The 25229-nt window shown below is 40.0% G+C and overlaps 1 protein-coding gene across 1 annotated transcript in view; it reads right to left on the minus strand.

Annotated features, from left to right (window-relative positions):
- Positions 1–8321: 8321 nt before the first annotated feature.
- GPR176 (G protein-coupled receptor 176) overlaps positions 8322–25229 on the minus strand; it is a 44266-nt gene continuing 27358 nt past the window's right edge. Inside the window, exons 2-3 of the mRNA XM_009634171.1 lie at positions 11140–11392; positions 8322–9429 (exon numbers count right to left, since the gene is read on the minus strand). Coding sequence (XP_009632466.1) covers positions 8322–9429; positions 11140–11392 — 1361 coding nt within the window. The remainder of the gene's footprint in view (positions 9430–11139; positions 11393–25229) is intronic.

Below are 25229 nucleotides of genomic sequence, written 5' to 3' on the forward strand. Positions count from 1 at the left end.
ACTTGGGTTTTCCAAAATCGCGATGAGAAAGGGGGGGGTGCTCGTGTCCCCGGCAGGCGGTGGAGCCGCCTTCCTCGCTGAGGCCTGCGCCCCGGCCCCGGCCCCGCGGGGGCTTCGCCTCTTCCCGGGTGGCCCCGAGCCTGGGGGGATGCAGGGCTCGGCACGGGGGAGAGGGGACTCCTTCAGAGTCAGCGTTAAAACTGTTGGCTGGGGTGTTGCAGGCGTGAGCCGCCACCGGTTTCATGATGGCGTAATTCTCGCGGCTGCTGGCTTTCCCACTTCAGTAAAACCACGGGGTTTTAAGTGTTTAATCCAACAGGAAAAAGTTACTGTAACGAGCCTTTTAAATAATATCTTGTTTCTTTTAGTAGTCTGTTTGTCTAGTCTCCTGTGTAAATTGTGCCATGTTTACCTGAGAACAAGGATAGGTGAATGACTTTTAAATAAACAAATACTGTGGTCACTGTTTCGTACCTGAATATTCACTCTTAATAAGGAATTTAATTAATAAAGGGCATGTAATTACCTTCCTAATCCCATCCCTTTTTCTTTCTTTTCTACATTGAAATAGGATTGAGGATTAATTCCTGTGTACTGATTAACATGTAAAAACTGTACAGTTACTGGCCCCTACGACTTCCTCTGGTGCCCATGTATGTTAAGATCAGGTTTTCATTGGCAGCAAAAATTTACAAGAAAGTTTGAAGAAACAAACTGCATCTTGTTCCAAGTAAGCTTTTGATTGACATTTTTTTTCTGCCAAAATACATCTTACTTTGTTAGGGGCATGTACTTGCTGTCTGCAGTAGAGTTTTTATTGATGCTTATAGTGCATGGCATTTTACTGTCACTTTTCTGGAAGTGCCAGTAAGAGAAGAACAATTTTTCTTGGTATTTAGTGTAGTAATGATGCAATGTGCTTTACAGTTTAGAGCTGTAGACAAATACAGAAAATACACTAGTGAACCACAGGTATTTTAGCCTCCTTCCTAAGCATGCTGAGCTCCAGGTACATTAAAATTCTCCCACAAATCCTGCAATTGCTAAATACCATAGCGGTGTTTAGAATCACAGAATCGTTTAGGTTGGAAAAGACCTTTAAGATCAAGTCCAACCATTAACCTAACCCTGCCATTAACGTGCAGTGCTTTCCGGATGCTGCAGATCATGATTTGAAGCAAACATGGAGGACTGAATGTTGACATCCACAAGTTGAGTATTTAAGGCCAGTGATGACAGTGAGAAAGCAGCAGAATGGACAATGTAGTTCAGAACTAGCTAATCTAAAATCTGGCTTTTGCCGGGTATGGAAGGCAGCTAGGTATAACTATCCCAGTATTTATTTATTTCTACACTCTACACTACACAGTAGAGTGTATATGCTTAACAGCTGACAGAGTTTGATTTGCTGTCAGCTTCCCATGTTACGTTATACTGTCTACAGCCTCAGAAGAGCCCATGAAAGGAGAGCGTCCAGCTCTGCGTTTGGTAACAAACGGATAGAAAACTCCTTTGAAAGTGGCACAGGAGTAGGCTCCTTACTGCTGCTTGTCCACACAGAATCAGTGAAGGTTTCCAGTGAGGCCATTGCACCCGAGAGTTAACAATAATGGCTTAGCAGGGATATCTGCAACCACAGTTGATCTTACTATCTGTGAGTGTTAATGTGTCCTAGAAGACCCAGAGAGGAAAAGAAGAGGTTTGTAGAATACATCTCAAGTCCTGCAAATGGGGCCATAACAGCCTTCATCTCCAATCAGAGGACCGAACTTTGTAAACATCATTAAATATCACAGAATCTCCAATATTGTTACAGGTGGCAGGTGTATTTATAATGAAGTTTGAACTGGAAAAGCAGAACAAAGGGTGTGATTTCCTTTTTTACCTTTCAGGGAATAGGTCCGTGTTGTTTCACAATAAACTAGATAATTCACTGAAGTATGACGATTAAAACATGAAGGGTTGAATTGGAGAAAACTCTTGTGTCTAGGAAGGGCACAGCAAGAAAAGCACTCAAGAGATGTGCTTTTCATCCTAAAGGATAGGTTATAACGTGATGAAGACACATTTAGACAAGCTGTCTTGATACTCAGAACGCAGTCACCATAGTAACAGAATTCATTTATCCTTTTCTCCCTAATCCAATCAAGAAGGAACACAAAAGGGAGGGGGGGGGAGATAGGGAACTTGTTCCCATTGCTACTGCTTATCTTCATACTCCTCTGCTTGTCAGCAGTTGAATACACAAATAGGTAGCCAAAACATTTTATCTCATACAGGTTGGAGGACAAATTATCAAGGCTTTGTTTAATGCTTACTAGTTATTTGTCTTTGATATTTTTAATATTTTTTGTGTACTCACCTGAAGTAGCTTTTCTTTACCACAGGCAGTATTTTTAAGGTAGACTGCAACAGTTCTAGTACTCAGATCATGACAAGCATAGCTAATTTTCTTTCTACTAATCCCCCTAAATGTTAGGAGAATTAAACAGACCCTTTTCTTGCAAAGGACAAACAGATTATGTATTAATATCTTTTGATTGGTGCATGCCAAGTCAAGGGCAAAAAGCCAGGAATTTTGGGCCATATTCCAACTTTTCCAGAAACCCTTGGTGAGGACGAGCAGAGTTCTGCAGTGTGCTCCATGAGCAATAGAGACACAGCATAGCAACCTGTCAGCCAAGGCGGAAAGGGTAAACTAAAATGCAAAGTCCAGAATCAATGGTAAAACTTCCATTGTCTTTAGTAGTTTAGGTTCCATTTAGTTTAGGTTTTCATTCCTCAACTTGCACTGGGAAAGGTCGTGCCTTGACAAGAGTGTCTTCCGTGCTGCCACAGATTCTTCTGCTGGAAAACAGCAGAGTGTTGGAAGCAGGAGCTCAGAATGGATTGTGTTGCGCTGAAACATCTTGGTGCAGTGCATTGGAGTTTGCGACCGGACAGGTGCAAGGGGACCAGAAGAATAAGACCCTACACGTGGCTTAGGATATGATCCAGGCAAAAAGTAGAGGGGTTGGTTTTACAGAAAACGGAGTCAAAGAAGATAGAATACTGCTTAGGCAAGTACTGTGCACAAAGGAGTTTCTGGAGTAAATCACCATCTCAGTGCCTTCTGTTTAACCACAGGGAACCTCTGGATGCAGAAGAACAGCTGTGTAAAGAAACCCTGGTTTGCGTTAACAAACGTGTCTTCAGGAATTGGATCTGACTTGGTTTTTTTATGCTTTCTTTAAAAAATAGTCCCACTTTCTCTTCACAAAGAAGGAACAAGAGAACTGCTCCTATGCATGTGCAGAGGGTCTTTCGCTGAGATAAAGAACGCTTCTGCATCCCTCTTTTGTATTGTTGTCCCTGAAGAAAGCTATCAGAAAAATCAGCCTCTGTGTACTCTTCACTGCCTTTGACTAGTTTAGCAGCTTAAAAACAGATCTGGAACAAAGATCAGTTTGGGCTGGTTCCTGCTGTTCCCCCTCTGTGTCCTCCAGGGGAGGGGAGGAATCAACTTGCTCATGAGTGCCAGCATCTGCATCTGGAGTTTTGTAATTTTCAACAAGTTTTGTTCTGTGGTGTGGTGGTTTCCTAAACTGCCCTTGAATTACAAATTACTGAAGATTGCAGTGACTAACCTTGTGGTCCCAGTTTGATAGTTAAAGACATCATTGTAACTCGTTTAGAAATCCTGCTAATATCCCTGCTTTGCATAGACAGTCACTGCAACTAAAATACGAAACAGTCTTTTGAAGAGGCAAGAATGTTTTAAGTTTGAAAGCAATGACTTCAACCGTATCTTTTGGTGGGCTGGTGTCCTTTATGGCCAAAAAAAAAAGAAAAAAAACGCTAAAACCACTGATTATGTCATGCTGAGTCCTACGTAGGTTAAAGCACAATTATACAGTAACATATCAAATAAGATTAGAAGGCAGGGATTTTTTATATTTACATTCTTTATCAAATCATGCAGTGCAAGGTCCAGTGACATGAATGAGAGGAACTACCTGAGTTCTGTGGGACATTTAATCACCTCCGGAGCTGGTTACCTTCATAGCAGCTTCTGGGACAGCTCCTGTTTAGCTGGAATGGTCTGCTAAGTGCCAGTCTGTGCTGGTTTTGACTGGGACAGAGTTAATTTTCTTCCTAGTAGCTGGCATAGTGCTGTGGTTTGGATTTAGGATGAGAAGAATGTTGATAACTCACTGATGGTTTAGTTGTTGCTAAGCAGTGCTTACACCAGTCAAGGACTTTTCAGCTTCCCCTGCTCTTCCAGGTGCACAAGAAGCTGGGAGGGGGCACAGCCAGGACAGCTGACCCCAACTGGCCCCAGGGATATCCCAGACCACGGGATGTCATACTCAGCACAGAAAGCTGGGGGAAGAAGAAGGAAGGGGGGGACACGTTTGGAGTGATGGCATTTGTCTTCCCAAGTCACCGTTACGCGTGATGGAGCCCTGCCTTCCTGGGGATGGCTGAGCACCTGCTTGCCCATGGGAAGTAGGGAACGAATTCCTTGGTTTGCTTTGCTTGTGCATGTGCAGCTTTTGCTTTCCCTATTAAACTGTCTTCATCTGAACCCATGAGTTTTTTCACTTTCACCCTTCTGATTCTCTCCCCTGTCCCACCGGGAAGGAGTGAGTGAGCGGCTGTGTGGTGCTTGGTTGCTGGCTGGGGTTAAACACAACACAGTCCTACTGATCTGGAACCACAGTCTGACTCTCCTCTCTGTTCTTCAGGATACAGCCTACTGATACAGGAATATTTTCCCAGGAAACGAGCAGAATAGAAGAAAACTCATTACAGGTATCCAGCTGGCCTTCTCTGCACTGTAGGTGTATTTTTAAAACCAGAACAAATGCATTCATTACATTACAGCAGCTTAATAACAATTAGATCTGTTATAGAGTAGCTTACTTAGGGAGTTTCTAGAACAGAACTGCTTTTCTCTGGAAGTTTATCCCATTGTGCAAAATACATTGTTGCCAAGTAGCCAACCGATACAGCATTATTTGGTGCTGAAGGACTGGGTGGGTTTTTTTTCTGTTTGAACTTAACAGTATTTCTTGAGGATATCTCGGAACAGGAAATTGACATTGCCCCCATAGTCTTTTCATCCTTTTTAAAGGATTTCTTCCTTTGTTTAATATGAGCTCCATTTTCTATTTTTCTCCCCTAAGTGCTAGAATAACGAGTTTTAACTTTCCCTCCTCCAAGTTTGTTCTCCAGTAGTAAGAGTAAGCCTTTAAATCTATTTGCACAGGCCAAATTACCCCAGGCTTTCTTCTTCAATTCCCACAGCTTTGCTTTGTACTTCACTTCCTTTCATCAATAATCTGGAAAGAGAAATTTATCTTACCACCACCTGCAGTGGTTAAAAACAACCATCATAACAAAAAAAAAAAATCATTTATCTTTAATGGGATGATAAAGAAGAAAACAAGTTTTGAGGGTTTGGGGTTTTTTTCATATCAGAAGCTGGAGAACATTTTGCCCAGTAGAAATAATGTGAACAACAAGACAACAGACAGCAATAATGACTCAAATTTACCACTGTCTTAGATGAAGTTAAAAATCAAACTCTGCAAATCAAATATTCCATCTTGCATGAAGAGTCTCCTGAATTACTGTTTTCTGATGGCAATTCTAGCACAGAGGCTGTATTATGAATTTTACACAGATTACTTTTTCTATGCAAAGCTGCGCTTTTGTGTATTTTTTCCACTTCCCTTGAACATTCACATGGGTAAACTGTTGAAAGAGGGACTAAAATAAAACATTCCCAAATAATTCTTCAGGTATGGAAAACCACCTTAGTTAATTTCCTGGTGAAAGGTTTCAATGTCTTAAGATATGATCTGCTAAAAAAAAATACAAGCAAGTTTTTACATGTGTCCTCTTTGAAAGAAAAAGGTATTTTTGTCTCAACAGTCAAAACCCACCACAAACCCCTTGCTTTCCAGATATGATAAAACTAAATTCTGTGCAGTTTGGCAATTTGAATTGATCATCAGCATTTCACTCAACATTAGAGTTGAAAGGGGCAAAACTAACACCAAGTTTGCTTTCCTCAAAGGGAGTTCAGACCTGAGTAACCATTTGTCCACATTCATCAATCACAGATACTTTGACCAGCATCTCTATGTAAGTGGGCCACAAATATTAAATTTAACCAACATTCATAAGGAAGCTATAAGTCGTACTTTGCTTTTGAGGTTTTGGGGATTTTTTAAATGGCATCTGTTCTTTCACTAAGTTTGGAAAAACAAACACTCCATTAAATTACTTCTTATGCTATGGTACTTCTCTAGCTCTGCCACAGAAGGAACGCTTTTTCCTGGAATATTTCTTCTGTCTGATTTCAGACAAGCTATGTCTGCCTTCTCATCTCTGTAGCTAAGAAGCAGGGCAGCTGGGGTTCCCACCACCCATCTGGACCTACTGAAGACTGCTCCTGACTCCCAAGCTTGAGAAGTTCTTGAACTAGCAAGAAGTGAAGAGCACTGCAACCAGAGGAAATGGAGAAAAAACGTCATTTACACAGAAATTTATAAACTTTTTTTTAAATACATTTTTATTAAAACACTTGCTTTTAACGCCTTGTAGAAATCCACCACCTAGGAGCCATCAGAAGCTGCTGACTGTCTTCAAACATGTTGAAGGAAGAACAGGTACATCTCCAAATCCTGCTTCAGCAGAATTTTTTTCTCACTTCTAACATTAAGTGGTTGGATTTAGTAAGTTACTGTGAACTTGGCGAGATTCTTCACCTTGTCCTTTTAAAAGTATGTTTTAAAGAAAACAACTTTCATAAACAGGCAGTAACTACAGGTGAAGGTTCAGCATGCACCAAAGGGCTAAAGTACAGGAGAACCACAAGGAGTACACAGATGTTACTAGGTTGTGCTTTTAAGAAACTACCCAGAGAGACAACAGTGAACGCAGATAAGGAAGAAGGAAAGACTACTTACTTGCAACAGAACAAGGATTCAAATGCCTGGATTACAATAGTTTTCAGGTCATGTAACAGACTGATATAGTTAAAAATTCACACGGTATAAACGAGACAATATGCCTATGATGATGCAGGGGGGCAAGCTGCAGTACTATGCCTGAACTCTTATAGAAAGGCTGGTGTGCTGATACCAGGGATGGCGTGACTCCGATTCACTCAGGAATTAGGCACCAGATTTAAAAGTCTCATGTTCATACACTGGATGGTCTAGTCTGTGAGACAAGTGGAGTAGGATGGTTGGTATCTATACCTGTGAAGGTAGAAGGAAAACCTCCCTACCTCCAACAAAGAGCAGAGCAACGGCATTGACAAACCTTGGCCCTTGGGGTCTGTTACCAGCTTCCTCACTCTGCAGTTCAGTACAGGGCTACCAGCATTTCTGACCCATTTCTTTCATTTGCTAGCTTTCCCACAGAAAACAGCAGAGTGCACCAGCAGATGACTCTGTTTTAAGGTTGACCCCTCAGTTACTTAATACACACATAACACTGTTGGGACATTCGTACATGCCCTTTATCACAGGATCAAAGTGTTCTATTTATGCCCTTGGCACATACATACTTGTTTACTGGAGTCAGGATTTGTCCTGCATGGTCTCCAATCCAGTTTTTACTTAAAACTACAAGAATATATGTTTTTAAAAAAATGTCTTTCTCAGGTTTGACACACATGACGACTTGGGTATGCTTGGCTTTGCTGAAGTTTTAAGACAAAAACCAGTGGTTTAGGTTTTAAAAAAGTTTAGATGTTTGGCAGATACTCAGTAACTAATCTGTGCAAAAAGTCCAGCAAGTTTTATATTTAACACTGATTTAAGAAACAGGCTTAACAGAAGACAGATGCACTTAATAGTCCATCTTACTTCATTAATGAAATATGCAGTACCTTGCTGTGTCCATTTACAGGAGGTTAGGCCTTACCCATTTTGCATCTGTCTTCTGCTCCCTACAGCCTTTCCTACTGATACCCAGTCCGTTTTAATGCAACATGAGGTTTCCCAGCAAACCAATTGCCGTATTTCCATACTTCAGCCATACAAAGTGTTGCCAAAGCCATGTGTACTTTTTGAAAGTTAGTCAGGCAGGTATCACTGTAGAGATTTCACAGATAAAACTAAGAATCACCATCTTTTGATATATTATTTTCAAGAAAACAAATTAGTAAGGAACACTTGTATATATGTTTCCCTTTTGTTTGTTTAAATTACATTTGGCACAAAAAAATCAGCCTGTAACAAATTTCAGCATAACAAAGATCCATGGGATCACACATATAATAGAAGGTGACCTTCCTCTGTCACTTAAAGCTCCTGTTCTTACTAAGAATCCACCTTGGGAAAGATACTGACTTTATTGTTTCTGCTGATTTTTCTTTCTGCTTTACACTTCGGCTGTTTCGTCTGGATTAGCTCTTCAGGGGTATTCCCCAAAGGAGGCAGGAGTCGCTTCTTACTGTTTCGGTTCTCCGAGAGCCACTGTGGAGGCAGCTCAAAGGGTCCAAAACCAAACTGCATGGAATACTTGTCATTTACCATATCAGCTTCTGTGGGCACAGCTGGTGCCACCTGAGCTGCAGAGTCTGCAATCATCTGTGGTATAAATTTGTGAACCGAAGTCTCTCCGACCTCTAAACTGGTGGTAGGGATTTCTTTCTGCTGAAAGTCACCAGAGCCAATGGATTTGGTCTCATTCTCCTCATCCTCCATTGGCTTGAAGATTTGCTGTTGCCCGATATGAAACATCTCCAGAAGCTGGCTCCCCGAACGGACACTGGGCTCCAGATTAGCCTCCGCAACACCACCCGAGCTGACAATGTTTCTCCTGCTGTACCTTCGGTGCAGCTGTACTATTGTCCCCACTAAGCACTTCCGTACAGATTTGTTAACAGTTAAAAATAACAAAGGATTGGCCAGCAAAGAGACCTTGGGCAACCAAATGGCAGTGAGGAGCAAGAAGACTGAAATATCTGAAATATTGAGTATGGTGCGGTAAATCACCAAAGTCACATAGGGGACGCTGCAGAAAATGAACACCATAACCATGGAAAGCAGCATGGCATGAAGCTCAGCTTCTCGCTGGGAGGCATAAGGGATAGAAATTGTGTTCTGAGGGGTCCTTAAGGCAGCTATGATGGCTTTTTTCTTCTGGCTGGCACTCAGTGCCCTGCGAATAAGAATCATAAAGAGAAATACCACAGCCACTGGTACAATCACAGTGGTGATGTTATAGATGATGACGTATATCAGGTGGCCAAGGGAGTAACTCCAAGATTCAGAACAGGTGGACATGGCATAAATATCAGACACATTGGTCACAGCAAATACTGGAATGCTGGCCACTATTGCATGGGCCCAGATATAGATAACCAGGTCTCGGGATTTTGCATCAGATATTTTTCTTTCCAGAGGGTATAAAACAGAATAGTACCTGTCAAAAAAACAAAAAAAAAAAATTAAAAAAACCCAACTGATACAATGCAAAGGATGAAGTCTATAATGAGCATAGTGCTTACGAGAAGCCTCTCAGGAGGTGTCTGAGCATAATACCCCAAATCCCTAACTGGGTTGCCAAATGACTACCTGCTTATGAGAGAGGAAAAAAAACCCAAACCAATAAACAAACAAGGGTCTGCCTTTGCAGGTCTGTCTGTAGAAAAAAAAAATTGGAATATTCAAACTTAAGGATCACATTATTGGTGGTGAACAAGTCTTTCAATAACTGGGACTATATAATTTTGGCTGACGTGCATGAACACCGTTTTGAAGACTTCACTATTTACTTACTTGTACACTAGACAGTATATTGCATACAGCACAAAATTTCAGAAAACATGATGGAAGCATAGATATGTTGCATTAAAAGGCCAGACTCATAGTTAATTTGAAAAACTGCTTTATGATAGATTTTTTCTCTGGATATTTGGAAAAAGCTGTTGGTCACAAATTATAGGTACCCATCTACTGGAAGAACAATGGGGTTTTCTTTTGCACAAGCTCTGGTTGGCAAGGGCCTCAGCAAAAGAGTAGTCAAACACTAAGCATTCTGTCTGCATTTAAAAAAAAAGCGCACCTCTGGCATGCACTTCAAATTTCGGGCACTGATTCATTGTTTGCTTACTATCGTGGACTTTTAAGCTCAGAGACTTTTCATGAGAGACTTATCCTTTTACACTCATCATTGTAAGTGGTAGCAGTTTGTGCTATTTGTGAGAAAGATGAAATGCTTTACTGGGAAAGGGCAAATGATATGCTGTTCCAGTGGCAACATTGGCATGCATTGCAGATAGTGATACTGCATTATCAAGACATTAGCATTAAAGTAAGAGACATATCACTGTGTTAGGTATAAAGTTTGTTTTTGTAGAGCTAACATATTCTGTAGTGAGACACAGGAACAGACTAACAATAATTTTATCCAACATGTATAAATCCACTGCTTTAGTAATGTAAACTGGATTAAACCAGTTCCTACCCTTCCTTAAAAATATCTAACTGTGCATCTAGGTGGGATCAGGGACTGCTAATAATAATAAGTAAAATGAATGGAATCAAAAAACTTAGTCCAAAGGGCCACTTTTATTTTAGACTGATCTTCTACACACAAAACCTCTCTGAATTAATTCTGGTTGTATTACCATTGTTTGGGGCTTTTTAAAACAAATCTATATTTGAAATTTGAAATTGATGGACAATCTACCTCAGGCATTGTTAAATTCTTGTCATTGTCAATGGCTTTCAACTTCCACTGTTAAAAATGTGCACTTTGTCTATAGTCTGACATTGTCTGGCTTCAAGTTCCATTACTGGACAAGAATTATTAACAAGAAGAAAGAAAGGATGAAAACTTCTCTGAAGACAAATCTGTAGACTCAAAATCCTTTATAAATGTCCAGAGATATCAAAGTAAACTGAAAAATAAAGGTTCTCAATGTTACAGAGAAACAGAGAAGAATATTTATCCCAGTGCATTCTAGAAAGAAGCTGCACACTGTGAGCAAAGCACTGGAACTAGAGCAGTTCATGTAATGGCATAAGACAACATGAAAATAGCATTTATGAGACTAATATGAAAGGAAGAAAAGGGTTTCAAAGGGAGAAAGAAGAAAAATCAAGGATCCTGGCAAATTTGATCTCTTACCTGTCAAGAGCAATGGCTGGAAAACTAAGGATGGTGACCGAGCAGAAGACCTTGTGCAGAAACTTGGCAATTCTGCAGAAGAGCATCGTATAAATCCACCAGCAGCAGTGCGGACTGGCACTAAGAGCAATGTCAAAAGGCACACAGACTAGGCTGGCACAGATCCCCGAGCAGGCCAAATTCTTAATGAATCGGTTTGTTACAGATTTAAGTACCGATGTTCTGCAAGTTGACCACAGCACCATGATGTTACCTGTGAGTACAGACAGGAAGGTTAAACAAAGCAAAAAAAAAAAAAAACCAAACACCAAAAACCCACCCACCCCCCAAAACCCAAACCCAATAATTTTAACGGATTTGAATGTTCCCTAGTACTAAAAATAAAAACACATGCTTGGAGTTTGCCAGGAGTCACTGATTTGAACCATCACACTGCCCAAACTAAAAACTCTGTGTAATGGCTAGTGGCTTTATAAATCAGATGACTGAAAACAATTACTCCCCAGCTATTCCCTCACAGTGTCTAGGAATGTATGAACTAGGGAATTTCAGAGGCAAATACCCAAGTAGGATATCCAAACCATGTTTTTAGATGCTTATGTTGACTCCTGCATTAAATGAGCCATCCTGACTATTCAAATACAGACATTTGCTAAAATGGTCATATTTTAATAACTAGTGCATAATTGTTTTTTAAAGATAAAAATACATTGTAAGTAAACATAAACATATAGTTTTAATCTGTTTGTGTGTAAGTGGATCACAGCAGCTTGCTTTTCTTTCCGCTGGCCAATTCAATGGCACCAATGGTCCTGGGTGAAGCCACATCCAGAATAAATTTGTCTTTATTTTTTTTCAACAGATTCTGTACATGCATAATAACATGTAATGAAAGAAATGGGACGGGAAAAAAAAAAATACTTGATACACATTAACTTCACAAAACTACACACAGAATGCAACCCACTGTTTTGGATATTCAAGCCCTACACATTCATTTCAAATAAGGTGAATGGATGGCAGCAGAGCAAAAGTACAGAGAGAAACCAGCATTAGCTCAACACTGTTTTTCCCTTATCATTATACCTTACTCTATCCAGATCCCAGGAAGAAATATCATGTCATTGAAACAAATTTTCCATCACAAATTTCCCTATGATTCTAGGTCACACAGCAACAGCACAATAGTAAGTGAAGCAATCTGTTCTTACTGCATGCAGCTCTGGGCCCCTTCTAATGCATACCAAGATGTCAGAAAACTCACACTCAGAATATAGGATTTGATCTCTCCTTTAAAACCTTGTCTTTAGCAATATGTTTGCCTTTTTTTTTAATTAAAAAAAAAAAAAAAAAAAGGGTGCTACCAGGGAAAAAAAGGCTTACTAGAACTGTACAAAAATTGAAGTCTTATCTTGAATGTCATGAAACACCCACGATATTCAAACCTTTGGTCACTTTAAATTAATAACAGTTAAAGACAATACTATAGGTGAAGGAAATGCAGACCACCCACTATATGACCACAGAAGCACTTACTTGCTCAAAGTGCATTTTAAGCACACAGAAGGACTCCCAAAGATAGGTAAGCCCAGGATGGCTGGTGGTGGAAATCGTACATCTGCACATAACCACGTGCTGCAAACTGCCTGGAGCACACTCAGCTGCACGGACCCAACATATGTGGCTCTACACCACACGCTGGCTCTGCAATCACTCTGTCTTGTTCTGCCTTGCTCTGCTCAGACTGAGAAGTCCCATTCACTCCCGTGTCTATACGGGCAGAGAGGAGGATGTTAAGGAGGGAGAGAGTGGTGAGAAGCAGACAGCCCGTTCTGGTTTCTTTGCTGCCCGTCTCCTTGGCCCTGGCTTTACCCTCCCAGGGCAGGTGATACACAAGCGGCAGCAAACTCCTACGCTGATCAGACACTGTGGCAGACACTTTCTGCGGTACCCAAGCAGGTGGAGATGTGCTAGCACAGAGCTAAGGAGGCCAGAGGATCCCTGCTGGCACAGCCGAGAGGGCACACACATTCAGTGTCACGTAACCTGGTCCTGGCTTTCCACCCATGCCGGCACAGACTCCGTTTTGGCTCAGGCTCTAGCACCTACCACTTGAACTTTTTAGTGCCATCTTCAGACAGAGCATTTGAAGACTCACTGACAGCAACAGGAAAAAGAAGGTTTTTAAAGTGTGTTAAAACTGGAAGGCAGCAGCGGAATGTGCAAGGTGACCAGAGCAACTTAGAAAGACGCATTTTTAAAGATACATGCAGATCATATATTTCTAAGCAAGCTGCCCAACTGAAACTGAAAGGTGCCAAATGTTTCAGCTAAATGTTTGCCACATAAATATCATAAAACCAGCACAAAACCATGCAAAGTTTTCTCGGGGTTTTCATAAGCATTCTTTGTAAACTTACAAGGCATCAGAGTTTTTTCAAAGCATTCACCCTTTTATGAAATGATTTGACAAAGAAACAAAAGCAAACATACTTTATACAGCTCCCCCTAGTAATTCTTCACAGTGGTTTTAATGAAGAAATATCTCTTGGTGATACTACCCGCTAGCTAATAAATTCTAATGTAGTTTATTAAATACCTCTCTTTCCGTAAGACACTAAGCAACAGACAGTCATTAAATCATCTTACCAGACAGCAAATCCATGACAAAAATAAAATGCAATAGCTCAGTGCATGAGACTGATTAAACTATGTTCAAATTTTCATACTGAAGAAATCCTGCAATCATTCTTTGTTATCCAGTTTGCTGTGCACCAGGCAAAAATTGTCCTGAATGACGGGTATTAGTGAATTCATAAAATTCTCGGCACTGGCTAAATCATGCGGCTGTGCTCAGTGCATAGCTCGTGTGGGAGCTAGTTGTTTTGCACTAGCAGTAACCTCATGGTAAAGGCCAGTATCATCTTAATAAAATGTGATTCTCCTTTATTTTATTTCTCCTGGAGACATACTGTGCAGTACCACCAGATCAACCAAAGCATAGCTACCAGCATAAAGACACTGCTTGACAGGGCAACTCCATGTACTCTGCTGCAGCTGGGCAGCATGCAGAGTTCAGCGCCCTACCTCCAAGAAAAGTTAAGTTGTTCTTACTGCAGACTGTACCAACAATTGCATCTTGTTGATACTATATATTGTTGACACTTACCAGAAGCTCTTTTGAGTTGAAGTGTAATTGATTTATGAGGCAGTCAGATTTCTTAGTGTTTTTGTAGGGTGCCTACAAATATACACAATGAGAGAAAACAGCATCTTAAGCTGCTGACTGAGATACGAAAAAGCAGCTGCAGTCCCCTATACTTCTCTCTGTTGACACTAGTATTCCTTGGCTTGATTTTTCCCTCTAACCAAGAAAAAAACCCCAAGCTTTTATTTGCCGAGTAGAGTTTTCCTATGACTTCCCACATAAAATGCCAGCAAGATCATATTCTTGTTCATGTGGCCAATGTGCGTACCAAGTGGCAAGTACCAAGATATATCAGAAAGTCAAGTCTGGCTTCTTGATAAAACAGTGCACTGTTTCAATAGAAGCATGCAGTATTAACTTTAAAATCTACCTCACAGATGTACTATTTAGCTCTGCAGTACTTGAATGTCATTTGGAATTCAATTTTCTATATATTGTTTCACGTGTCTTATGCAAACTCCTTTTTCGTAGCTGACAAAATATTGAGTTATGTATTTACTATCATCTGATGTGTTTTAAAGAATGGAATTATCATCTGGTTTTGGCAGGTGCTTTGGGGTTGACGATATATTCCACAGGCAGTATTCAATCAGCTTCCTAAGTTGCTAGGAGATATTCAGTCTGTCAAATCACTTGCTTTCAAAAATATCTCTAACTCTCCAGTTATTAAAGAAGTACTTCTCACATAGTAATAATATATTATTACAATGCCCTGGAGTAGGGGAGAAGCTGTTTTTTTCTGTTGTTGGGCTTTTTTAAATTTAAATCTTTCATCTAGCTTGAATTGCATTGATTTTACAACCTTACTTCCAAAGCAAGTTTCATCTCCATTAGAATGAATATAAATGAAGAATGGAAAAATAAAAGAAATCAGAGGGTTTTTCATGAATACTTCAGAAGCTGCCAGAGGGCTCCTGAGCTATTCTTCAGGGTCCTACAGAGGAGCTTCATTCAGGACTCCAGATTCTCAAATGTTGAATTACTTCTACAAATCACGTCATATTGTCATTTACACATCAGAGAGTCACAAGGAAATGAAATTAGCTCTGGTGCTGACTAATCCTAGATGGAAGTGGAAAGAATAAAGCGTAAAAAAAAAAATATTGTTTCTAAGATGAGGAAGAACTTTTTGGACAGACAAAATGAAGTCAGCCTGAAATGGGAAAAAAGGATAAGCAGACAGAAGCGTCTACCTGGGACACTGGAAAATTACTGTGTGAGTATTCCTCAGGGAAACATTCTTTTTCCACTTGCAACTATGAGTAACTTGTGTATTAATACGCTGCTCTGATGAACCAGATCAGCTTCTGTATAGACTGGTAGCTTGTTCTGCTGATGCCTTCAAATCAAGTATTTCTTTTCATGTATCTCAAAGCCACCCACTCAGAGAAAAAATTACACCAGAAACTTTGTACAGCATTAAATATTAAGAAACTTCAGAACAAAAGTGCACGCATTCCCCATTTCACTGCTCCTCACCTTTCCCCCGCAACTCCTCTCCATGGAAGAAGAAGATAACGTTCCAGGCAATAAGGTAATTCAACAACCATTACAGCAATTGCATCTTTTCACAATGTCTAGAGGCACTTTTCTATTCTCTATGTATTAGTCATTCACTGTTGAACCCGTGGAAGACACTAGTCTAACACCAGTATTCTCCCTGGCTCACAACTGTACTAGGCTGTTGCACACCCCACAGCGGGCAAAGCTGTCGTTTTCTACCATGGGTTAGTTTCTGAGGTGTTTCTGCTGGATAACAGGTCTAGGGCTACATAACTTTGGATTCAGATCTCATAATGGCATTGTATGGGCTATCTGGGAGGTATCCAAGGAAAGTCAGAGTGAACAAGCAGCTGGAAAATGTAGCATCTGTTTCCTCTAAGTCAATACTGCCTGGGACATGAATGTCACTTATAAATGACCTCATGTGACAACGCGTATCCCATACTGGTCGCACAGAATTCTACCGCTGAAAGAAAAAGATGAAGTGTTTTTCATTTAAAAAGGAAAAGCATTATCTTTGGTCTTCTCAGAGAATGAGCTATGTCTACATAAAAGCCTTACTACACCTGACGTTAGTTGACAACCTTGTCAGTACAAAGACTGAATGAGCAGGAGGTAAGTATCCAGTTTGTCTGTGCCTTTGAAAATTTCTCCAAATAAAAAGAGGAACAGGAAATATTAAAGGTAACCACTGCATGAGAAGCAGCTCTTTTCATGTTAGAAACAAACACATGTATAAAGCCTGCCCAACAAGGTCAAACAGAGTTCGTTTCATCCTCTTATATTATCATAACTATCAATCGACATTCAATAAAATCTCCATGTACTATGTACCCATTCCACTGTATTCAGATTGAAAGAATGGTTGCTTCCAGTCATCCCCTACATTTTTTGAATTGAGAAATATCACAGAGAAGCAGCCACGCAGTACATAAAGTTGCACAAAGTACACTGAGAAAACAAATACAAGAGTCCAACACAGCATGCTGCTCAGACGTCCTTCAAGCCTTTATAGTGTTTCAGTTTCACGGTATCTGCAAGAAGTAGCATTCTCTGAGCATGAAATGTTACCAAAGTGCATTAGTCTGATTCAAAGCAGCAAAAAATATTTTTGCTCTTCTTCCAAGTTCTACCCTCCTCAGATTTCACTGTCAGACACAAAGTGTTGATGCAGGCATCAACAGCTGAGATAGTTTGGAAATACTAGGTCTTAGCAATAATTCAAATAATGTGAAAGATTCTTAATAATACCTTTAACAAGCAGGAGGACAATCCCCATGGAAACCAGAGACTGTCATCTAAAACAAATGCATTTGCCATGCAGTCATCCAAAAAACAGAAGCAGAAATACTGCTTTTTGTTGATTAACTCATAGAACCCAATCCATTAGCTGGGTATGACATTCATCTTACTTTTTGTTAACATTAATCAGTGTGTAGTTGAATCAAAACAAAGTCCATGCTCTAGCAAAATCGTCCTCCTCACAGCTTGCCTTCCTCTGCTTGCTGATTTCCCTCCCATCCTGAGCAGGGTTCTCGGGACGCAGCCGTCCTTCCCAGCAGAGAGCCTCTGCATACCTCACCCACAGTCCGTGCGGTGTTAAGGGAAGGAGCTGGCAGCCCTCTTTATAAAAAAAAAAAAAAAAAAAAAAAAGGCAGGAAGCAACGAAAAAGGATAGAAACTGGGCTTTAGCCATTAAAACCTTCCATTAAAAACAACTGAAAAAGATCACAGGTTCTGTCAACACAGTGAACAGGACAAACTTCTCTTGTTGAAACACCAGGATGATTATATTCCCAACCCTCAAACTCTCTCTTTTTTATTATTTTTTGAGGTATTTTGAGGAAGGTATTTTCCACAGAACTTGTTCTGTTAAAATACAAACCTCAATCAAAAAGTGCTTCACTGGAAACATTCTGGCAACCCACGATAGGCAGCTATCAAATACCCTTCTTATGTTGAAATGCACGTTGTCTACCTATTCGTCTCCTGAGAGAACAGGGATGTTACTAGGATGCATGTTGGCTTACATAGCTTTAAGAAATGCATAACTTTTACCACAGAATCACAGAATGGTTGAGGCTGGAAGAGACCTCTGAAGATCATCTGGACCAAACCCCTGCTCTAGCAGGGCCAAATTCTTGTAATTATTTATAATTCTTGTATGTTTTATTTTTAAAAAGTATAGTCATCAGACTGACAGAATTGTCTTTACAGATGAAAAAAAAACCCCACCCAAAACCGAAAAACTAAACGTCCTGAAATCAAATCCAACCTTTTTAATGTTCTAGCTACCAACTTCAAAATTCAGTGATAAAATAACAATAGCACTCTAGTTAAAAAGAGTGGGCAATAACTTAATTTGTTGTTTTAACATATTTCTTTCATTTTCAGGTTGTGCACATGTGCAACCAAATGTTTTATATCCAAGATGAAGCATCTGCTGCAAGAGAACTACCTTGGAACGAGGTTTGCTGTATACAGGAACTTTTTTTTTCCCTTCATAAGACAGGTGATCTCCTTAATTTTAAGATAATGTTTCTCATTCCTGTTCTTAGAATTCTCATTCCCATGTTCCTACTTATATCATAAGTGTTGATTTAGAGGTACAATTATGTAAGAGATGTATCAGTGCAGAGCTCTGGTCACCAAACTCAGCTCAACTGAACTACATCAAGCACGAATTTGCCCAGTACCGAGTAGTAATGGTAGGACAGGTACCTGCAGAGCGTTTCAGCATAGATCTAAATTAGATTGGAAGCCCTTTCATTTAGAGTGCAATACTTGTCTGCATGGTTTCTGTTCCCAAGAAAGTGTACAGTTACAAGGTAGAAAAGATTGTAGGGAAGGACCTAGCTCATAGCAGCTTAGCCCCAGAAAGTGAACGTGAGATTTCCTTGCAGGAACAGGTAAGTCATTGATTTTTGTTGCGATACTGCCTAGGACTAGTCCAAGGCCAACACCTTCCTATACAGTCCGCTGGCAGCAGCTACTGTGACTTGTGAAGATGGAGGCAAGTTGGAAAACATATATGAAGAAATTTAAAATTGTTACAGCAAGCATAATTTGTGTGATATGATGGTATTTGTAACATAAAAATCACTATGGGAAATGGTTGTTAATATAATTCCATTTGTGGAAAAAACTGACATTTTTTGCTGTTGTCCTTAGTATTTTCTAAATCTATTGTCTGCAGGCAGATTCTAAAGTAGCTGCATCATGCTAAAGGTCTTGGATACCCGCTTGTTTTTTTTTCAGATATATGTATCTGAAGGGAGATGAAGTGCTGCACCGATTCTCCTGTTTTTCAGGAGAACTGAATTCTCCACACTGACTTCTCCAGTTCTTCATACCCACTGCCACTTTTTCCCACCTCACTTGTTGTACTTACTGTTCCATTAAATGGACAGAATTTCTGGGCAGGAACAATCATTTTCTCCCTTTCGATAAACTACAGTCCTTCAACAGCTGCCACGATCATTTCAGCCAATCAAGGAAATAACCAAACCCGCTTATTTTGCTGAAGTACACTTGACTTGCCTGAATTCCTTGCCTCTATTTTAAAACCGATGTCCTCAAAGAACATGAAACTCTTCAAGCTCCTTGGAAGGAAAAAAGTTTAAAGAATATTGCGTCTGCAACTTCAGGACCTTGGATTTTTCCCATGTCAGGAAAATATGACAAATGTATAGTATTACCTTTGAAACCTAAGCTAGGAAATTAAAAACCTGAAAAAAGAAAGTCCAGATTTACTGCTCTAACCATAGCAGGAATATAAATCTTCTCAAAGTTATTAACTTTTTGAATCACAGTGCCTAAGGGACCAGCTTGTTTTACTTACTGCAAAAACAGAACCAAAAGTTTTTAAACCCAAGGACTTTACCTGACCCCTATGAGAGTCCCCACAACACAGGGACCAATGTTTTTACCTCTTCTTTAGAGGAAGGAAATAAAGGAAATAGATCTAGAAGAGGTAAAACATCGGATGGCCACAACATCAATGTAGATTAAATCATTAGCAGAAGTACTGTATCCTACATCTCCTTTGCCAATGAAGCATCACATCTAATGAACCATCTGGCCTTTCTGACACCAGGCTTTGTGCCAGTCGCCCTCAGAGAGCAAATCTGACGACGTTACTGAAACACTACAAGGCCTGGGATGCAAGAGAAGCAGGTAATTTTTACTAACAGCCAATCTGTCTGTTCTTTATCAGCCTTGGTACAAGAGGAATAGCTTTTGTCCCTTTGTTTGATGAAGAACTCGGAAAAGGGCCATTTTGAACCTGTGTGCAATGAAACGGCTGAGAGGATGCAACAGTAGCACTTCTTACACAAGGTGATGTCAAGCAAGACAGTGATTTACCCGAGCTCCCCTGACCGCTGTGCTGAATCTAACTGTAAATAGTAGTCTTAATACAGGGAGCAAGTATGTTTAAGATTTGTTTTTAAATAACCATGCCAGTACCTCTTTGTTTGTAGAGAGCCTGTAACCACTTCTGTTGGTAGCCTCCCTATGTACGTCCAGACACATCTCTTCAGAAGCTCATTTTTTGTCTGAATTTTTTCTTTGTCTGAATTGCATGTCTGCAATTCATCTGCAGGCATGCTTGTGCTGTTAAGGAGATGTGATCACTAAGATGTGACTTTTCACATCGTAGTGTGGCTCAACTTTGCCTCATTTACAGGGCCAGCCCCAGTCCCTACTAGGATCTTCCAGGAGAAACCTGCAGCACCCCTGTCCTCTCTGCACAACATGCCAAGGTCAGATCCAGGAGGAAACTGACAGATTTGCACTTGTGAGGCTGTGGAAAAACTTAGGCCTTTTAGAGCAACTCCAGCATTTGGCCTGGACTGTAAGCTGCTCCAGCACCCACAGCAGACAGGAACAATTTTCCATCCTCCACTCTGGACCTGATGACCCCCTGTGCTGTTCAGAGTCTTGCTCCCTCCTGCCTTCACCCTCATATCCGTACAAAATGCTACCAGAACGCAACATGGACATGGTCCAACAACAACGTGGTTATGCAAAATTATTTTTTCTGTATCTAATACTTTTCCAGTTGTTCGCTCAAGATATTAAGACAAAACTTAGAAAAGAAATTAGTTGCTGTGCCGTATTGTAGTATAGTGGGTATGTGAGAGCTATACTGTCTAACAGTATACAACCAATTGGACAAATTGACTAAGTTACTGGTTAGCTGATTTCTCCTGGCTTATTTGTTGAGGAAAAAAAAGCAGAAATACACACAATTTAAAATGAATTATGCTTAACAGAGGAGCACAATGTAAAAAAGCCTGTGGTAATTACTGGTAGTTGGAAGACAGACTTTATATTTTCCTTGGTAATTGAGGCTATCTTGTACTCTTGATTAAAAAAATAATTCCTACCCATTAGCATCAATTTTTATCCTCTGTTGCAGCTGAAATGATAGTTTGTAGCTGAAAGACACCATAGTAACAGCTATTTCATAGAGCAGAAATTATTTTCTGGCCGACCCCACAGTCTTGTGACTCTTTTTTTTTTGCTTTATACAACTGAGAAAGATCTGATATCATTTCTGCATCAGTTTGACTGTGCTTTCCTTTTTCCAAAGCACCGGGTTATCAGAAACAAGATTTTATTCTTCATATAGTTTTGCCATGCAGCCATTCACCAGGTCACCAGCCGGGCATATTTGCTCTCAATTCTTTATACACAGATGCCTTCAGACAGAAATGGTATATGGTTAATACGTCCTGCGCAGTGGGATTAATTTAAGTTATATTTAAAAATAAGCTTTTTTCTCTCCCTCCACAGCTGGCTGTGTAATGAATGGTTCTCTTCACTCCTCCCAGCCCTGTGAATGGGCTCAAACAATACTTGCTAGGAAGAAGAAAGTAGAGCTGGGGACTCTGACACACGTCTGAAACACCATGAGACATAATCTGAAAAAATCAGTATGACCCTAAATCAAATACTACCAAAAAAAAAAAAAAATCACATGGAAAAATATTCTGTCTAGTTACCAGAGTGAGGCATTTCACTTAAGAAATATGCATTTACAGACCCAGATCAGATTTATTCCAACTTCCCAAAGGGAAGAGATCTGTTCCCATGCGATACCTTAGGGCAGGCAAAGTACTTCACTGCCAAGATGATGGTGACATTTCTGGCCTGACTCAATGCAAGAGATGGGCTTTTGGTTTGGGTTTTTTTTTTAACCTTAAAACTTGTAGAGCCCTGAAGTAAAATTTCAGATTTTGTTGAACAAGCATTTAACTTACAAAAACTCTTCTTGATTGACCCTCCCCAAATTTCCTCTCCCTTGTTTTCCAGTCCCCAACTACAACAGAACTCCACTGCAGGACTTTTGTACTGTTCATTCTCCAGTCTGCTTTCTTTCACTCTTTTAATAACTGAGTTCCCTTTTCTTTGCTCAGAATCCTCCCAGCAAGAGACACTGCTGTTCCCAGGTCCATTCTCTGCAAGACAGCACTGTAAAACCCAGAATAGCATTGGGCTCAGTGAAGTGGGCACAATCATTCGTCCTTCAACTGCCTTCACAGAAAACACTACACAAAATTAATATTATTGCTTACTGCTTTTCATTAAAAAAGGCCAGAAATTCAGCGTGATCTACATTTTGTATCTCCTCAGCAAGGCCAACGGGTAGTCTAATCAGGATTTATTGACTCAAAATCCAGAGACATATGCAAGTGCCCAGGACTGACACACACTGAAGAAACACTGACATTTTTCTTGACCTTAAGAGTAAGAAAAGTTTTAAAAACTCTAGGTCTGGACACCCTCTAGCAACAAAATAGTTCTGAGGGTAAGACAAGCTGTAAAACTGCATTCGCCCCAAATACACCCCTGATGTGTGGAAAGAATTTTTAAATTTTCCTTTAACCTTCCACAAATCCAGATGACTGCCCTACTGGAAAAGGAAAATAACATGGTCGTTTAAGTCTCCTTTTCTTCCCTAGTGTTAGAAATACAATTAGCCATTCATGTTTGTACTTCATAAATTGCTGGGCATAGCAGAAAACATGCTCCACTGAAACCTGCCATAATAGTGCCAAAACTTTGCCATGTTTCCTTGCACTAGCGTGGGCTTATGACCTGACATTGGCTGATGACACAAACTGCCTCATCAATCATCCATATGCACTATAAAATTTTAAACTTGTGTTTTGCTGATAGATGCAGCTGAAGAGAATCTTTTTGCTGATATATGCAATTTTCAGGTCTATTAATGTATTACAATCAAACTCATTTCAGTATGACTTTTTAATATGAAAAAAATTGATACAAAGCTGGAACAATGTAACCTAAAATTAGTTTCCATTTTTATTTTATGAAACTAAAAAATTATTTCCTTGCCTTGCTACATATGTATAACCTGATAAGGTCTACCATATATTAGCCATATGCGTGTAAAAATTAAATGAACCTAAAACACATGTAGCATATAACTTACCCTATAAAAGGCAGCAGCCGCCATCAGAAACGAGAGAGAAGAACCATATATGCATGTCCTACCTCTTCCACCAAAGAAGACTGCACACAGGCAGTGACTTGTTTGATTGGGGCAAATCAGCAAGGGATCAAATCACATACAGCTTGCTGTGTTTTCCTATACACATATACAAATACATGCTCATTAGCAAAGCTTTCCAGGGTTCTTGCATCTGTTCTCTGCAGTCATCTGTAAAACATTTCTTGTTGTGACACAGGCAGTAAATCCACAAATAACCAAGATATTAGTTGCTGTATCATTGACCTCTGCTTATTAAACATTCAACCCACCTGTTGCTACAAACCAAGGCATGTATTATTTATATTTCGGCAGTTGTCTTTTATATTTCTACATATCTCACCCACTTCTTCCCTTTTGCTTTCCTACAGAAATTACCATGACACAATGGTTGGGAATGCTTGCATGATGCATTTGTGTAATTGCTCCTCTCTTGTACTGAATCATCCACTGCCAGCGGGTGAAAATATTTCAGATCTCTCTATGCCATATGGAAACAAACAGAAAATAAAAACAATCCAGCAATTTCTCTTGGCTTCTGCAGTCAAAGTAGCAGCAAAAAATTAATGATAAAAACCTATAGTGATTTCAGCTCTTCCATGAAAGAACTAAAAGGCGTCCATTTACAGAGGAAACCCCTTCAGCTTGGTAACTCCATTGCCTGGACACAAAATTTCCAATTTTAAGTAACAGCTATATAATTAGTCATGCTACCTTAAAAAGAAACATAGACACATTTTGCACTCTTCAGGATGAATATGAAGAGCAAGATTAAGTTTGCATATTTTACTAGTCCCTGGAAAACCGCTATTGCAAGCCCAAAAGGTCTTTCAAGACAGCAGAGCCGAAGAAAAAGCTCTTGTTAATTCATCTACAGGTGTTTGGCATACTTCAGCTAGCGACCTAAACACATGTAAAATGTGTGGATCCTTTCCTGAGGCATTTAGAGATTTCCCTGTAGAGACCTGCAACAGAAATACTAAGATCAGTCTGAATGAAACCTGAATGGAAGTGAATGTGTGTGAAAGTGTCAGAAGAAACAATAAAACACAGGTTAAAAGAATGTCACGTATCGATAAAACAAGGACACCACTGACAGCAATAAAACCAGTAAACAGGGAGGAATGTGCTGTTTGCATGAAGACCAGGAGCCCTGTGCTCTGAAACGGCCACAGCAGAGATGACTTGTCAGCGGAGGATTCATGCTTAATACAGGAGGACAGCAAGGAGGTTGTAGCACAGCAGCACAGGCACTGCTCTCCTGCCTGTTCCAGTAGGAAGACAGACTGCAACTATGATTCCCAAAACAATGGAACAAAGACAAGGGGCAACAACCTTGCCAGGGAATGACAAAGGGTAATTAAGAATCACAGTAAGCAGGATTCTGAGGCAGAAGATCCTCCCGTAGTAACTGTTGACCCCTAACAAGTTTAAAAGACCTGTTCAAAACCATTTCATTGTCATCCTCCCCATTCCACACAAGTAATCCAGACCACTTGAAAACACACGTGCTGGTGCTTGTGAGCATGTGTGAGAGAGTAAGGGCTGAAACCAGTCTTGTTTAAAAACTAAAATCATATGTCCCTTTTGTAAGGTTTTTGTTACACTAAATTCTTGTAGAATCTAAGATACCAGTTTAAATTTAGTTTTGCTCTTTTATTTTGTTAACCAAGAACCTCCTTCTAAGTAATACTGGTATTATCCAACACCAATCCCACAACATGTCAAGGCCTTGCAATTTGGACGCAATTCCCACTGATGGAGTTTGAATGAAGAAAAAAGGCTTAAATGATACTGAACTTCTACTTGCTAGGTCTCAGTCACATAGTCTCAGCAACTGTTGGCAGCTACATATGCCCA

The sequence above is a fragment of the Egretta garzetta genome, unplaced genomic scaffold (assembly GCF_000687185.1).
Source record: "Egretta garzetta isolate BGI_Z169 unplaced genomic scaffold, ASM68718v1 scaffold2, whole genome shotgun sequence".
Lineage (NCBI taxonomy): Eukaryota > Metazoa > Chordata > Aves > Pelecaniformes > Ardeidae > Egretta > Egretta garzetta.